This window comes from Artibeus jamaicensis, unplaced genomic scaffold (assembly GCF_021234435.1).
Source record: "Artibeus jamaicensis isolate MK-2021 breed Jamaican fruit bat unplaced genomic scaffold, CSHL_Jam_final contig_3152, whole genome shotgun sequence".
Lineage (NCBI taxonomy): Eukaryota > Metazoa > Chordata > Mammalia > Chiroptera > Phyllostomidae > Artibeus > Artibeus jamaicensis.
In genome coordinates, this window is record NW_026521729.1 from 1,836,593 (window position 1) to 1,853,215 (window position 16,623).

At 59.9% G+C, this 16,623-nt stretch overlaps 2 protein-coding genes across 4 annotated transcripts in view; both read right to left on the reverse strand.

The window, feature by feature from the left end:
* The window catches only part of CPNE2 (copine 2), a 38,871-nt gene extending 25,495 nt beyond the window's left edge, over nucleotides 1–13,376 (reverse strand). Inside the window, exons 1-2 of one of the 3 annotated variants that reach the window (XM_053663212.1) lie at nucleotides 13,128–13,376; nucleotides 1,566–1,783 (exon numbers count right to left, since the gene is read on the reverse strand). In XM_053663212.1, coding sequence (XP_053519187.1) covers nucleotides 1,566–1,745 — 180 coding nt within the window. In that variant the 5' untranslated portion in view covers nucleotides 1,746–1,783; nucleotides 13,128–13,376. Of the gene's footprint in view, nucleotides 1–1,565; nucleotides 1,784–3,707; nucleotides 3,787–13,127 lie in introns of those variants that run through there. The other 2 variants (XM_053663213.1, XM_053663211.1) reach the window with 2 other exon arrangements.
* LOC128627078 (uncharacterized) lies at nucleotides 10,107–12,841 on the reverse strand. The gene is made up of 2 exons (XM_053663214.1): nucleotides 11,832–12,841; nucleotides 10,107–11,405 (listed from the first exon to the last, which is right to left on the reverse strand). Exon 2 carries the CDS (start codon nucleotides 11,133–11,135, stop codon nucleotides 10,230–10,232), a length of 906 nt encoding a protein of 301 aa, XP_053519189.1. The 5' UTR covers nucleotides 11,136–11,405; nucleotides 11,832–12,841; the 3' UTR covers nucleotides 10,107–10,229.
* Nucleotides 13,377–16,623: the final 3,247 nt, after the last annotated feature.

Sequence of the window (16,623 nt, forward strand, 5' to 3'; positions counted from 1 at the left end):
GAGCAGGTGAGGGCTTCCCGCCCTCCGGAGGTGGACGTTTGTACCTTGTACAGAATTCTGGAATGTCAGACCTGCACAGACCCGGAACTCTGCAGCCCCTGGAGCCCCACCCACTGTGGAAACCCACCGCTGTGGGTCAGTGGTGGGCTGGGACAGGATCCCCGCCTCCTGGCCTCTCCACACGGGGGCCCCAAACCACAGAGTCAGGGTGACTGTCTATTTTGGGGCCCAGGCTGTGTTGATTTTCCCTCCCACCCAAGTCCATTTCCAAGGCCTGGAGCCGCAGGGACAGGTCTCCCTCCAGGGCTATTTTCAGCCAGGGTGGCCTGCCTTGGTGGGAGGGAGGTGGTCAGGGAGCAGGGGGGCAGTGCCCAGAGTAGGGATGGGGGGCAGTGGAAGGGGGCTCCCTTCCCTGAAGGGCAGGCAGGGGTTCCAGAAACCTGGCAGAGGGCACGGGGTGCTCCAGACATGCCAGCCTCCGGCCTGGAGCACCTCCCCAGGAGTCCTTGACTGCCCCCACGTCCCACTCTCACTTTTGGTGGAATCACCAAAGCCCTAGGTGACACACAGAAGTCCCTCCCTGCCCTGGGCCCCAGGTGCCTCTCTGTAAAATGGGTCAACAATCTCAGCACCATTTCCTTGGCGTCATTGTAAGGAGCCAACGCCTGTGAGAAATCTTTGTAAACCACAGTCTGTTCAGTGGGATGTCCACTGTGGCCCACTGGATTACGATGACAGGCAGATACATACTTTGGGAAATCTACAAGCGTACAGAACTCCCTGGAAGGCCGGATGCCAAACTGCTGACAGCAGGTGCCCAAACATTCCAGTTTTTTGGAGGGTCTATCTGGCTTTTCTAAATTCACCCCAATGAATATAGACCCTTTGGGGGATAGGAACGAAGCAATTTTAAAACTGGAAAGTCTTAACCCCCTGGACTTTTCGATGTCCCCCCTCAAGCTCATCGCCCCCCAGTTCTCAGGCCAAAGTTTTCTAGTTCACAAGTCCGTGGCTACGGCCCCACCGAAACCCCCAGCTCTGGGCTCTCCAAGGTAGGTGGGGGGAGGGGAATCTTGATTGTACAGGTGAGACTGTCTCAGAGAGGGACAGCCACTTGCCCAAGGCCACACAGCAGGGAGGGACAGAACTGGGCCTTGGTCCAGCACCGAGACCGAAGCCTGGGCTCCCAGGTCCCTGTCTGTCCCCCTCTGACTGCGTCTGCTTAGGAGTGAGTAGGGACAGTTATTTAACAGCGGAAGCAACCATTTTGTAAAACTCTGAGGTTTTAACTGTATGTTATAATAATTTAAAATATGATATAAAGTGATAAATATAAAATTGCATATTTATATATCTAAATCTATGGGTTAGGATTATAAAATTTTAAACACAAATATATCATTCGTTTCAGTAATTGTAAGAGTAACAATTTTCTCTGTAGTCCCCAGCCCACGCTCCAGTTACCTCCAAGGGCCTGAAGGGGAGGCCCCGGGCCCCAGCGCTGCCCCTCACCGGCACCCAGCCACCCCACCCCCCGGAACCAGACACCCATGGAGGGACCTCACCTCAATCCACCTGCCATTGTTCTCTGTGAAGAGGACACAGAAGGGATCGGACTTGGAGGTGACATCCCGATCCAGCAGGTTCTGGCCACTCACGGACAGCTCCACCTTGCACACGCAGTACTGGGAGCCCACGGGGGCCGGCCCCCCTGCTGGGGCACCCCCGCCTGGTATGTAGGCCATGGGGGTTGGCGGTGGAGGCGGCAACAGTTCCTGGCAGTCTGTGGGGATAAGCATGGAGGTCAGAGAGAGGGGGCAGTCATATGCCGCACCATCTCACCTTCGGGATGTGGGTAGAGGGAGGAAAGATGGGACGGAGGGGGCTGGGGGAGCGGGGAATTACAAGGGCAAAAAGACTGGAGAAAGGAGAAGGCAGGAAATGCAGACACGAGGAGGCTCTGGTCCATGTGTTTAGTTTGTCTTTGAAGTGATTCTCTGCTTTGGTCCATCTTTACCTGTGAGCTACACACAGGTCAAAGTTGCCCCAGTCAGACCAGCAACAAATCACAGTGGACATGGGTGTCCCTGACCTTCATTTTGCCGGGAAAACCTGGGCTTCTCCTCAGCAGTTAACATGCTAGCGTCTTATGGCCACACTGGAGCTTATAATTATTCAAGTTTCCCTCATTGCTTTGGCCACTAGGAAGCTCACTGCTGGCAACTTATCCAAAACTTCACCTTTTTCATTGTCTGTCTTGTTCATCCTGTATCCCTGCCCTAAGCATGTAACTGGTACATAGGAGGCACTCAGGATATAGTTGAATAAAAAGAAGCATGACTGTAAAAATCAGTGAATGATAAACCCTCTATTTTGCTCAGACCCTGCCTGAATTTGGTCCTTATCCTCAACATAGAGTTTTCCCTTTCATGGGTACATAGCCTCCCCAAATTCCCTGTACCGGACCCTGTCAAGGCTAATCACCGGCATCGCTTACTTTAAGCAGCTCTGGTTTCCTCCAAGTGTTCATTTGGACCAAGTGCGGAGAAACCCATCTTGCTGCACAGGGCGGCGGCGCCGGCTCTCTCCGCCTTAGTTTGCTCATCTGCCCGTGAGCCATCTGCCCATCTGAGAGACTCCTGTGACCAGATCTTCTTATTTCCACCGGCCCATGTTGAGTGAGCCCATCACCAGGTGGACGAGTCCATCCCCAAACAGTTACAAAGGCCAGGTCCCACCTCCTCGACTAATATATTGTCCCCTCACCGTTGAGTGGGTAACTGAGGGAAGGGTGTTCTCTTTGGACGGTGGTGAATCCAAGTTACTGTGCTCCCGAGAGCCCTGACTGCGAACTGAGCATGTCACCTGCGCGGTCTCCAATCCTTATCCGCCACTATCATGGCCCCATTCTGCACCGGGGGACACCCCGGCACATTCATTACTATGGAGAGTGTACTGAGCATCTCTAGGTCCTGAGCACCGTGCCAGGGCTGGGCTCCTACAGCAAAAGGACTGTCCAGGCTTAGCTCAGACTGTCCCGTCTGGCCGAGAGAGTGGGTTGTCAGGCTAAACAGAAGCAGCAGGGAGGCCAGTAGGAAGGCGGCTGGCATCCAGGCCAGGAGGACTAAGCCACCGTGGCCGTGCTGTGCCGGGCCCCCTCTCCCTCCCTCCAAGCCTGGCCACTGGCCACTCCCTGAGTGCCAGCCTCTCCCAGAGAAGTCACGACCCCAGTCTGCAAGTAAGTGTGGGGCTGGCACCAGAGGCCCCTCGCCCCTCCAGACAGCAGCTCAGGGCATGCCTGGCGAGGAGGGGATCTGGACAGTGATGAAGCTGGTGCTCAGCCCCTCCCTCCTGCCGTCTGTCCCTAAAACCTCATTATAATCACAGGAGCCCAGAGCAGCAGGGCAGCAGGGCAGCACTGCAATTTGCCTGCAGAATTTATTATTGTCACGTAAAAATGAGTTTCCATGGAAGGGCTTGAGAGCGGCCTCCGTCTCACTGAGAGCAGCTGGGTGGCTGTGCCAAGTTGGGGCAGAGTGAATGTGACCCTCAGGAGGGTTGGGGACAGCAGTGTCCGAAATGGACATCTTGCCGTGTGGCTGAGAGAATGCCTGCTTATGCTCACAGCCACCCAGAGGTGGGGTGGGGCATGACAGTCGCCCCCATTTTGCAAATGAGGAAACTGAGGCCGAGGGAGTAGAAGTCACCTGTCCCAGGTGCCACGGCCAGGAAACAGCAGAGGCAGGGTGTGAATGGCGTCTCTGGACTCCCAGGGTGATTGATGCACAGCTTTCTGCCAGGCTGGGGGCGGGCAGGGGGTTGCTGCTGAGCATAGTGGGGACAGCTGGGGAGCCAGCCGGGCCAAAGGGAGCCTAGGCAAAGGGGGCCTCAGAGCCCCCAAGGTTACCAGTTTTTCTTGGTTCACCCTGTCTACACTCCTGCATCTCCCGTCATCACTGATAGGGTGGATGCAGCTCACCCACCTCCTCTCCACCTCACGGCCCCCTCATGCCACCTGGGATGTGCCCCCTGCTGCCAAGCAGGATGGGTCTGCTTTCATGGTCAGGTACACACACTCAGGTTCATATACTTCCTTATGCATGTACACAAGTATGGTCACTTGCACCCATACACACGTCCCCAGACCACAGATGCAAAGGCGTGCTCTCATGTGAACACTCCAGGCCACTTCTCCCTGCCCCCCACTCTCCCCTGGTCCAAGTTGCCATCAGCACTTGCCTGGGTCCCTGCGCTGTCCCCCCACCCATCCCTGGCTGGGGCCTGGCGGAGGGTGTGGGCCGGAGGGCCAGGGAGGTCGGGCTGCGCTGGGCTGCTCACAGCAGACTGCCACTCCACCTGGGCCGGCTCACAGGCCCCAACTACAGTGAGCGGTGGGTGGGCAGGGAAGGGGCGCTCCTCCCAGCTCAGGGCAGGTCCCCCAGCCCCAACTCACCCTCGGGCCGGAAGCCTCTGGATCCCCGAAATGGGGAGCACATGGTGTCCAGAGTTGGGGCGGGCCTGGTCGGAATGGGCCCCTCTGTGCCGGCCCAGCACCGAGCGGGTGGGCGGGCCGGACCCTGCGGCCTGACGCAATGGAAAAAGAAACCACAGCTCCGGCTGGGCCGGGCCCCCTCCCCTCCGACTCCAGCAAACAGGGCAGGCTGGCAAGGTGTCATTAAGGGAGGGATGGGCCTGCCATGGCATCTGGGCAAGATGAGAAGGCTCCTGGGTGCAGCGCCCACCCCGCAGCTAATTTGAGGTTTCGGGCTGGAGACGGGCACGGGAGCCGGGGCCCGCTTGCAGATGGTCCGGATGCACACAGGCCTTCTGGGGAGACCAGACCCACAGGGAAGGGGCTGGAGGGGAGGGAAGCGAAACTTGTAGCCTCTTTTACAGCTGGGTTAACTGAGGCAAGGAGAAGGGTGGAGCTTGGGGATTCTCTTCATTCACTGTTCATTCATTCAACAAACACTCCCGGGCACCCAGCAATGAATGGCAGTGAACAAGACACAGGGGCTTCGGCCTTGCCAGGGTCCAGGGTCCCAGCTTATAAGATATCTTGTCACTTAGGCAGGGCAGGTTCAGAGATGCTGGCCCTGAACCCCAGGTCTAGGATATTCTGATTTAGCCAGAAACCTAAGAACCCATCAGCCTTGACTTCTCTTTCCTCCCCCCCCCCCCCCCCCGCCAATATCCCACTACTGCTGCCTATCCCACCTCCAGGTTGCAGCCGGCAGTGTCCTCAGCTGTGTGCCCAGCCAGGCACCAGCCCAGGGCCCTGCCTGGCCTGACCCCACCTCAGGCCACCTTCCCCCTCGCTCCCTCTGTTCCGGCTGCACAGGCCAAATCCTCGGAGATGTGCAAAGTTTTACGGTTTGTGTAAAGGGGACAAAGAGTTTAAGCTGGTTGAAATCGGTGGCTCCAGGCTCCCCTTCTCAGGGAGATGGAGGTGCTGGACAGGGGGCCAGGGAGGGAGTGACAGACCCAGACCCACGACCACACTCCAAGGCGCTACATTCCTGGGCCACGGCCTCCAGGATGCTTCGGGCCTCTGGGTCCTCTTCTGCAAACCCTGCTCTGTGGGGCTCATCACCCACAGCAGGGGCTCCGGGGTGACCCTAGGCTCCCCCGGCTCCAGAGGTGGCTCCCAGATGGGCAGCCTCAGCCTCTCCTGGGAGCTTGTTAGAAATGTGGCCACCCCCGCCCCGGCCCCCCACCAGACCTGCTCAGCCAGAGTCCCCGGAGCGGCACATGCCAGCCTGTGTGTGGACAAGCCTCCCGGCGACCCTGCCATGGGCTCCAAAGTACACACAGACCTGCAGGCTCCATGCGCAACTTTGGCCCTAGACAGCGGCTGTCTGCTAACCCAAACCCTCGGCTAAGCAGACGCTGGGCCCCTGGCCCCAAGGCTGTTTCCTGGGCCTGCGGGGTTGGAACGCCCTGAATGAGCCCAGACCTGAGTCATCTCCCCCACCATTTCCCAGAGGAGATCATCCCGGAAGACAAATGGCAACTGTACTAGCCAGGGCCTTCCAGGGTAAACAGCAGCCACGGACTGTCTGCAAGTGCTCAGAGAGAGGTTTTTTTAAGGAACTGGTTCTCGTGACTGGGGGCCCGGCAAGTTCCACGTCTCTGGGGCAAAGCAGAAGGCTGGAAATGCAGGTGACAGTCAATATCTCGGTCTTGACCCTGAAATCTTCAGGGCAGGCCGGGCCGCCTGGACACTGGGCGAGGTTTCTGTGTTGAATCCCTTCTTCTTGGAGACACCTTCGTCTTTGCTTGTAAGGCCTTCAAATGACAGGATGGGACCCACCCACATAATGGAGGGTAATCTGTTTTAATAAAAGCCTACTGCTTTTTTTTTTATTGATTTGAGAGAGAGAAACATTGATGTGTTGTTCCACTTATTTACACCCTCACTGGTTGCTTCTTGCATGTGCCCTGATCAGGGATCGAACACGCAGTCTCAGCTTATCAGGTCAGGGCCAAAAGTCTACTGATTTAAACGTTAATCTCATCTAAAAGATACCTGCACAGCAACACCAGACTGGTGTTTAACCAAACAACTGGTTACCATCACCTAGCCCAGCTGACGCACGAAATCAGCCATCACAGCGACCGTCAGCTCCTAGAAGACCCGCTGGGGGCACGGCTCTGCTTCTCGGCCTGGGTGCTGCTAACACGGACGTGCTTGTTCTGTGAAGCGTCAGTGAGCTGCACCTGTGGGGAACCTGCTCCGTGTGGTAAGTCCTGCTTTGATGAAATCTTAAAAACAAACGCAGGGACTACAAAGCCCCTCCGGAGCCCCAGTTGTTTACACGGTCACCAAACTGTAACAGCTGGCTTAGGGAAAGTCACCCACCCTTGAGCTTGAAGAGGGGACTGACAAGCCCTGACCCCTGACCCGTGTGGCTCAGCTGGTTGGGGGTTGTCCTGAAAAACGAAAGGTCACCAGTTCAATTCCCAGTCAGGGCACACGCCTGGGTTGCAGGCTCAGTCCCCGGTCAGGGTGCATATGAGAGGCAAACGATTAAAGTTCTCGCCCTCTCTAAAAAAAAAATTTTAAAAAATATTTTTTTACAAAAAGATGAGACCAAATCTTACTTTCATCTCCCTTGTTCCCAGCACAGAGAGGCAGAGAACGGGACCCCTGTTTTTGGAAAGGGAGGGAGTGTGAAGGGAAAAGGCCCAAGGAGAGAAAAACCCCAGCGTTTGGGAATTCGGAGACTTTGGAATAATCACAGGTTCTTGGAATCTCTTGAGCTGAAAGGTTTTAACATTTATCTGGCCCCGCCTTCCAGCCAGGGACCAACTCCGACCACAGCCCATCACCAAGGCCCCCCACAGCCCTGGTTCTTTGCAGCCTGGGGCAGGGGGTGGAGCCCGAGATGCTCCAGCTCCCTGGGCCCTCCCTGGCCCTCCCTGCACACTTGCTGCTGCCGGCTCCTGCCAGGCAGTGCGCGGCCAACAGGCTGAGGCTCTCATCCAGGTAGGGGGTGGCATCTCAACACAAATCACTTCTCCACCTTAGTCGAGGCTCGGAAGACACTGCACTCCCGACAGGCAGCCAGGCCATTATGGGGATAAATATAGATGCAGACAGCAGGGCGAGGAGGCTACAGCAGGGGTGGACCCAGATGCCCCCAAGCCCCGCCACCCGCTTCCATCAGACCACACCCAGAGGGAGGCTCTTCCCCATGGCCCCCTTCTGGTCACCAGGCCCCCCTGGGGGAGGGGGCTCCCTGGGTTCTATCCTGCTTCTGCCAGGGCCTCACTTCTGGCCTCGGCTCCCACTGGCAAAGCGGCACACTGGCCATGCCCTGCCCTCTGGCTTCCCAAGAAGCACCATGGGGCTGGGTGTGGAGGTACTCTGGGAGCCGGTAGGTACTTCGGGGACCCTGGGGTGGGTCTGGCCAGGCTCAGAGGGCGGACCAGAGTAATGGAGGGTGCACAGCATGGCGACAATGACCACGGGCTGAAGTTGTTCCAACCTGGCTTCATCCAAAGGAGGGCTATGGGGCAGCCTTAGGGGCTGGGACACAGCCCTGGGGCCCTACCCTGTGGTGCCCACACCTGCCCAGGGGACTTGCATGGGGAAGACTAGGGCACAGGGGCTCCCAGCTCTGTGTGAGCCCCCGTAAGCCCCTTCTCCTCTCTGCTCCCCAGTTTCCCTGCCAATCAAGGGCTTGGGCCCTTCCAGCCTTGGGGACTTTACAGATGTCCCTCAGTCTTCCCTTGGCTGCTCTGGCTCCCAGCCCCAGGCTCCTGCCCAATATCTCTGGGCTAATAAGTCCTGAAAGTCCTCTGGACCCTCCCAGTGCCTAAGTGCCCCCTGGGTTCCCGCCATGGTCCCCTAAGCTCACACCCCCCTGCAGATGGGGTCTCCCCACCTTTTGTTAATGGCCCCGGGCCGTGAGCTGGCCACCTCCCACCCTGCTCCCCTGAGGAGGCACCCACCACCCCCTCTCATCCAGGCAGAGGCCCACACCCAGGAATGCAGGTTCTGCAGGGCAAGTCCTTCCAGCCGAGGACGTCACCATGCGATCTTCAGCTCCTGGCCGCGGCGCCCAGGATGCCTCCCGTGTGCCTGGCCCTGCCTGGAGGTTTGTGTCCCTCGCTCCATTTCCGTCTCCCTGCAACCCGGCACGCGGGCCCCTTTTGTATGGCCCCCAGTCACAGCTTGGGGAACTGAGGCACAGAGAGGTGATGTCCTCTGCCTGTTAGGGGCTCAGTTGTGTCCCCCAAAAAAGATACATTGAAGCCCTAGCCCCCAGGGCCTCAGAACGGGATGCTATTTGGAAACACGGGAGCTGCAGATGTAACCGGTGAAGATGCAGTCACCTGGAGTAGGGTGGCCCTCAATCCAGCACGACTGGTGTCCTTATGGAAGGACAGTGTGAAGACAGAGAGGGCCGACAGCCACCGGAAGGAGGCAGGGACTGGAGTGACGCTGCCACAGGGTAAGGGACGTCTGTGGTGACCAGAAGACGCAGGCAAGAGCCTTTCCCTCAAGGCTTTAGAGGGAATGTGGCCCTGCCAGCACCCTGAACCTGGACTTCTGGCCTCTGGATCTGCTGTTTTAAACCAAAGGTTGGTGACACTTGGTCTCAGCAGCCCTGGGAAACTGACACACTGCTCCCGCCCCCCTCGGCCACAGGGAGGTGACTCAGAAAGATCACTGAGGCCCAGCGGGAGGGGGCGTTGAACGACATTGTCTTTTGTGTGATTGGGACGGAAGGCCAGGGCACAGGGACAGGCCAGATGCCCCCAGATCCTCACGAGACACACGAGCCTCTGAAGGAGACAGAGATGGGTTGTGGGGAGAACGGGGTCCTGGGATCACTAGGCATGTTCCCACCTCAGGGCCTTTGCACGGGCTGTGTCCTTACCCGAGTCTCTCCTCCCTCACTCATCATCTGTTCCTACCCGCTGCCGGGCACCGGGCGGGCTGACATGCAGCTGTGGAGGAGACGGCAAGGCCACAGAGGAGCATCGCGGCGTGAACGTCACCGTCTCCTCCTCAGGAGGCTGTCCCATCAGAGCCACTTCACCTGCTTTGTTCTCTTCGTGGCATCCACCCCCACCTGAAGTTTTCCTGCCTCTTGGTCATTTGGTTGTCTCTCCTTGTCCCCCACTCCACTCAGGGCTCCTCGGCTTCACCCTCCATGCAGTCCCGAGCCCAGAGAAGCTGCTCGACTATTCGATGAGTGATAACCGGGGACTGCACCGTGAGGGAAGCCTTCCTGGAAGGCGGGGACCCAGAGCCGCAGATGGAAGGGGAGCCATGACGGCCTGGTACGGCCCTCTTCCCTGTACGAGCCCTCTCATAGCCCCCGAGCTCAGAGCCCCACGAGAACAGCGGCGGCGGCGGTGGCGGGGGGAGCCCCTGGCCCAGAGAGCCCCGCTTTCTAGTTGAAGAATCTATGCTCTGAGGAGTTAAGAGACTGGATCACATGGTGAATGGGCGATTCTCTGCAGGACACCTCCGTCCGCTGGGTAGGCAGGCAATGACAGTGGGGGACACCCCACCCAGGGCAGCAGCCACCACCTCCGCCACCCCCAGCCCTGAGTCCTTTAGTGCCAGGCGGATCCCACCTTCTTCCAGACACGCGCCTTTCCCGGTCCCCCAGGCCACACTTGTCCTTCTCCACTGGCGAATCCCCTGCCCTCTGATGCTCCCCTAGCACCAGAGACCCAAAAGGACGAATCCATGATTCTGCCACCATCCATCACACAACCTCCCGGACCCATTTAACGGGAGGGGCGGAGCCAGTCCCTGAGCTTACATTTGCTGAGCGCCTGCCTCGGAGCAGGACAGAGCCAGGGACCAGACGGACACTGTCCCCGCCCACTCGTGCAGCTGACGCTCCTCGGGCAGGAGGACAGAAGACACGCTGACGCCCAGAAGAACAAATAAGATGACTGCAGCGGGTGGCTAATGCGCCAGCAAAAATTAAGCACGTCGACGGGTGGGGACTGAGGGTTGGGCGGCGAGTCTCATCTGGGACCCTGGAGGAGGAGGGTGTGGACAGGCCGACACACTCGACTCCACCAGGGCGTGGAGGCTGGGCGGCCCAGGGAGGGGGCAGGACATCGGGCGGAGGGCCAGGAGGCACCTCGACCCCTGACTCCATCTTCCGGCTTGGTGGAGCAGCAGGAAGAAGCCACCACACCCGTCGGGACCCTGTACTCTCCCTTCTGGGCTGGGATGGGGCCGGTAGGATTGGGACAAGGTCACTGCCTTCTGTACTTACTGCCCACCAGGATCCCAGGGTGCAGGGGCTTCCCACCCAGTGTCCTGCAGGGGGCCGGGCACCCTGCAGGGGACCCCTCCCTTTGTCTGAGGCCATCTTCTCCAAAGGGGAGGCGGCTGGACCCTTGAAATGAGTGTCCCAACTCAGCGGCCCGTCAAGGTGGGAGGTGAAGTCTCCCCTATCGTCTGGTAGGGAGACCTCCAGCAGGCAGAGGGGACCCTGGGGGCTTCCCAGTAGGGGACCCTTCCTGTGGCACATGTCCCTGTTCTGACGGGAGTGAGGGAATTCTTGGAGAATGCTCTTCTGTTGTCCGTCACTGCTTGGAGCCCTGAGAGGCCAGCCCAAGGAGGGGACAGGGGGGCCACCCACCGGAACTGCCATCCCCCCAGATCTCCTGGGTGGGCAGCATCTTCCCACTCTGGACTCTGCCCCTGGAACAGCCCACACGTCCCATATGGGGATCCCCAGGGAGGAGGCGGGAGAGGGAGGGGCGGGCCGGCCTGAAGAAATCCCAGATGGGATCCTGATGCAGTCACCCCAGGGACACGGATGTTCCCATGAATGCCGGCACCAGAGGTTACGGGTCGCTGAGCCCTTATCACGGACCGGTCACGGCATTGGCTCGCCCTCAGATTGAATCCTCACGACCACCTAGAACGTGATAGAGGCTGAGAGTATCGTTCTTACCACTTTATGGGCAAAGAACCAGGCTCTGCCCCCACCCTTTTATGGCCCTGAGATTTTAACTCTCATGGCTCCGGGGAGGAAGGTCCCGTGAAACACCACCAGACATCCCATTTGCTGTTCATGACCTGCACCCCACTTTGCAGGACATCGGGCCCGCGTGCCCCCTGTTCCGCCCCCCGGCAGCCCTGTAAACTGCACTGTGCCAGGCTTTGCTTCGCTGCAAAGATGGAGAAGCGCCCGAGCCCCAGGGGCGACAGGGACACGGACAGGAAGTGGCAGAGGTCGAGGAGAACCCATGTGACAACACTCTTTGCCGCGTGTTCTTTCTGTGCAGAAGCTGCCTCGGTGACACCCCCCCCCCTGACTCTGCCAGCTCTGTCGCCTGCCTACCTGGGGCCGAGCCAGCGCTCACCGGGTCACCGGGCTCTGTGCCAGTGGGATTGCAGCAAAGTCTCTCCTCTCTGTTTGCTCCCAGCCACCCAGCACGAGCCTGGGACCATGAGCCCATTTTATAGATGCTGCAATATAGATGAGCTCAGAGGGGAGGAGGCCCTGGGTGGGGGGCAGGCACTGCTGGGTGGGTGCTCAGACCCGGGACTCCCAGAGCTCCCCAACAGGGCTGGCCTGGAAGGTGACAACTGGGCCCCTCCCCCCATTACTGAAGCTGTAGGTGCTCCAAGAAACAGAAAAAGCCCCCCCTCCCCCTGGTGACAGCCCACATCCCTAGGCGAGCAAACAAAGGGCCACTCAGATTCTCCCAGATCCCTCACCCTTGTCACTACCCCCAATACAAAACAGGGCTGGGGCACAGGCAACAGGAACCCCCAACTGGCTACCACAGCCCTGGGCTCCGGTGCCACCTGTGACCAGGGCAAAGCACAACCTGCTTTGAAGGCGACCCTTCCCCAACGGATGGCTGGTGGAAGGGGGTGGGAGGTGCAGGCCGCAGGGTGGAATGGGAAGAGAAGAAAAGAGGCGAGACCCCTCTCAACGCAAAGAAGCAGCGCTGTGAGAAAAGGGGGGAGGGGGGACAGGAAGGAAGAAAGAGCGTTGCTCTCTCTCTCTCTCTCCCTGTACCCCTTCCCCGCCCCCAAACAGACAGGTGCCAGACAGCTTTGGCGAAAAAACTAGTTTGCAAACACACTCCGACTTCTGGTAAGCTGCAAGCTCCGCTCCCTCTTTTGGCTCCACCTTCCGGGGCTAGGAGCTGGCTCGCGGGCAGTTCCCTGGGGCTGGGCATTTGGGAACCGGGTATGGGACGAGGAGAGGGGCCCGCGCGCGTCAGAAGCCAGCCCGACCTCGAGTCTTCAGCAGCTGCAACGGTAGGGGGGACCCCACCCTCCGGACGCCCGCAGGTCCCCCGGGAAGGTAAGGGGACCCCTAAAATAGCTGGGCTGAGATCCCCCGAGGGCGCAACCCAGCTCCCGCCCCCTGCCCCTCCCTACCCCTCCCTACCCCTCGGCAGTCCGGGTGAAGCCGGAGCGCCCCCGAGTGGCTGGGTCGGAGCTGAGTCACCCAAGCGCTGGAGTCAGGGTGAGCGCGGGTGGCGGGGGCTTGGGGCGCCGCAGCCCCGCGAGGCGGAACCAAGCTTCCTCCCAAACCGCCAGAAGGTAAGCCCCAAGGCTGAACTTGAGCACTCGCCCCAGGGCGCCCCGCCCGCCCCTGGCCCTCCCGGGCCCCACTCACCGCGGGTCCCGGGGGCGCCGCCGCCTTCACCGCGCGGCTGCGGCTGCGGCTGCCGGCGCTCCGGGCCGCCGGGGCATCCCCGGGCGCTCCCCTCCTCGGCCGGGCCCGCGGGCTCGGGACGGGCTCAGGGCGCTGTCCGCGCGGCCAGGGCCAGCTCGCGGGCGCTCCGAGCCGCTCAGGGTCCGGTCCTCCTCCGGGGCCAGGCAGGCGGGCGACGGCGGCGGCTCGGGCTCCTCCCCCCGACCGAGGAGGGGCGGGTGCGGGGAGGGAAGTGGGGAGGCGAGGCGCGCGCTTCCTGGAGGGGCGAGCGCTCCCAACGGGCGTGGCGGGGGCGCTGTCCCGCCCGCTGCCCGCCTTTCCCCGCCCGCGGCGGGCGCGCCCTGGCACTCAGTGCTCTCGGCACCGCGGGGTCCGAATGTTCGAGGCCGGAATCCGAGGGTCGGGTCGTACCGGGCTGGGACTCCGAGAATCGGAGCGTCGCTGGTTCGCACCCTGCCCAGGCCGGCGTCGCCGGAGCCACCGGCACCTCCGAGGGCCGAGGGCTGAGCGCCGTGAGCTCGGGGCCGCCGACGCGGGAACCGAGGGGTGGCCTCAGCCCAGGCCTGCGGGGTTCCCAGAGCGTAGCCTGCGGCCTTGACCCAAGGGCCTGTGGGCTCCGCGCCGCGCCCTCGGGGGGACTCACCACCCGGCTCGGTTCTGGGCGGCACTGGGCAGCGCTAGAACCGCGGTGCTCTCTTTTCTTTTCTCTCTCCCTTTTTATCTATCGTAAAAGAGCTCGTCATTTTCTTGCCACCAGAGGCTGGGAAGATGACACATATTTCTCTGACAAATAAGATAAAGACAGTTTGAACAGCACCTGGAGCTTGTCACCCAGAGGGCAATTAGGCTGGTCCTTGAGGCCCGGGCGCTGAAAACCCCTCCTTCGAAGGCCTCCTTACCCTAGAAAAGGCATCAGTTTAACAATGCGGCTGTAGCCGTAGCTGTAGCCGGGCGTTCATGATGTAGGCCCCTCGAGGGTATGTGGTCTACCCTCCCCCCTCTCCCCGAATTCAGTGTCCCAGGCAACGGAGCCTCATTTGACCAGATTGTGGGGGAGGAAGCTGTCCCAAGACCACAAGGCCACGTCCAAAGCCCTTGGCTCTGCGCTCGGAGGGCAAACTCACAGTGCTTGGGTTGTGGGTTTTGCACTTCAGGCAGTTGTGGGTTAACCTGGAGACTCACACTGCAGACTCTCTTCACATCTGAGTCACAGGCACTTTGCTGCCTTAGAGGGGCGGCCACTGAAGAGCCCCAGGGCTCTGAGCTTTGTTCTCCGCCTGCCTGTCCCCCCTCTACCCTGCCTTTCTACAAGCTCTCCTGTCTTTCCTCCACCCAAAGCCCTCAAAGCCCTCCGCCCAGTTATGAGGCGAGCCAGTCTGTAGGTGTTCTTAGGCCCGCACCAGCCCATTCCCTCCAGGGCCTTGCCTGGCCCCCAGAACCTTTCTCCTCTCCTTGTGCTGAAGCAGGAGGACCAGGCACTGAGATGCACAATAGTGAGCCCAAGCAGGCTCCCTCCCCTCAAGTTGCTCACCTTCCCCGACCCCTCCCACTCCTCCTACAGTGCCGGGAGGGGTAAGACCATGACCCAGGCGGTCATCGGACTGTATGAAAACTGCAAAGGTGGGAGGTGGGGTGGCCCAGAAGGCCCAGCTCAGGGAGCCTTCCTCTAAGAGACCCAGGGATAAGCGAGTCGGGCCTGCCCAGGGGCAAGAAGAGCCCTGGCCAAGGGGACCGAGTATAAAGGCCAGGGCTCACAGCAGTTCCACTCCTGGGGGTCTACCCAAGAGAGATGGAAACATGTCTACACAAAGACTTGGACCTGAAGGTCCACTGCAGCGTGAGTTAGAATAGCCAAAAAGTGGAAGCAACTCAAGGGTCCCTTGGCTGACGAACAGGCAGACACACCTCGGGCGGGCCGTACAGTGGGTAGACTTGGAAGACCTCATGCTGAGTGAAAGGCAGCAGCCGGTCACAAAAGCCCACATAGCGTGTGATTCCACTTCTGTGAGATGTCCACACCAGACAAATTCACAGAGACAGAAGGCAGATGACTGGTTGTCTGGGGCTGGAGGGGAGAATGGGGAATGAGTGCTGTTGGTCCCGGGTTTCTTGGGGGATGATTTAAAATGTTCTAAAATGGACTTGTATCCTCTGGAGGGGTGAACGCTGTAGTATGTGAATCACATCTCTGCAAAGCCAAGAAAAAGTCAGGGACTGGGAGAGCCCAGGGGTCTGTGGCTTTGGTCCGAGTGCCCACCATGAGCTGGTTCTGCACTCTGCCCTCAACATGAGGTTGCTCCTGCAGGACATTGGGGGAAGTCTTTCCTCACCCTGGCAGAGATCTCCCTGCACCCGCGGGCGGCCTGAACTTCCCTAAATAGGCCCCTGTGTGTGCGCTCAAGTACAGCACCTGCCGCCTGGATATTTATTGCCACAGCCCCGGCTGTCTGGACAAACAGATCAGAATAACCCGCGCTGCCTGCACACTTCAGTGTGCCCGTGAATGAAAGACACTGGAAGGAGTGCCGCCCATGTACTGGGTGCCAACTGGCCTCCGGGGTGTGGGTGGGGTGGTGATGGAGGGCCATCTAGTTATTGCTCACACACCACCCCAAACCTTAACTGTCCTGGTGCCGGGGGCCAGCTCGGCCCTTGCTCAGGGATGTCGCAAACAGTTGCAGCCAGGCGATGACAGGGGCTGGGGGTGCCTGGAAGGTTTTCTCACACGTGTCTGGCTCTCAGTGCCTGCCGGCAGCCAGAACGCCTACCTGCGACTGCTCCCTTGGCCCAGGCCTCCTCGAAGCCCGGCAGCTGGGTCCCCGCTGTGAGAGTTCCAGGAGAGCCAGGTGGAAGCCCAAGGACCTAGCTTCGCAAGTCACAGATGGTCACTGCTGCTGTCATCACCACTCCAGAGACTCTGCCGCTGCTCGGTGACAGGAGTGTCCCTGTCACACTGTGGGAAGGGAGATACTGCCTTCCTTCCCACTGGCCATTTTGGAAGATGCCACAAGGGTTAATATGGAGTCGGATCAGTGATGGCAACATCCCCTTAAGGACCCCCTGTTAGAGCCGGCTCTGCTGACTCCAGTGCCCAGCCTCAGGCGCTGCTGACTCACAGCCCAGGGTTTGAATCTTAGCCCTTCCAGTTCCTGCCTGGGTGAGACCACACACAGTCCTCTGGGCCGCAGCTTCCTCCTCCGTAACAGGAAAGGATAGCTTTAGTGCCTCCTTCATGGACAACTGTGGGAATCCAGTGGGGTCCCAACTGGTGTGGCCAGCCCGGCACCAGGTGTGGCAGGGCACTAGGCTCCCGCGTCATCACCGCTGTTTTTTGAGTTCCAGGGTGGCAAGTCTCTCCAGTGCCAGCAGCCCCTCTTCCAGGGTCAAGGTGCCCAGGCCACCCCGGCCCCTCCAGTCAGCCCCAGACACCTCCATCAAGCCCGCACCTTGCTCTGGA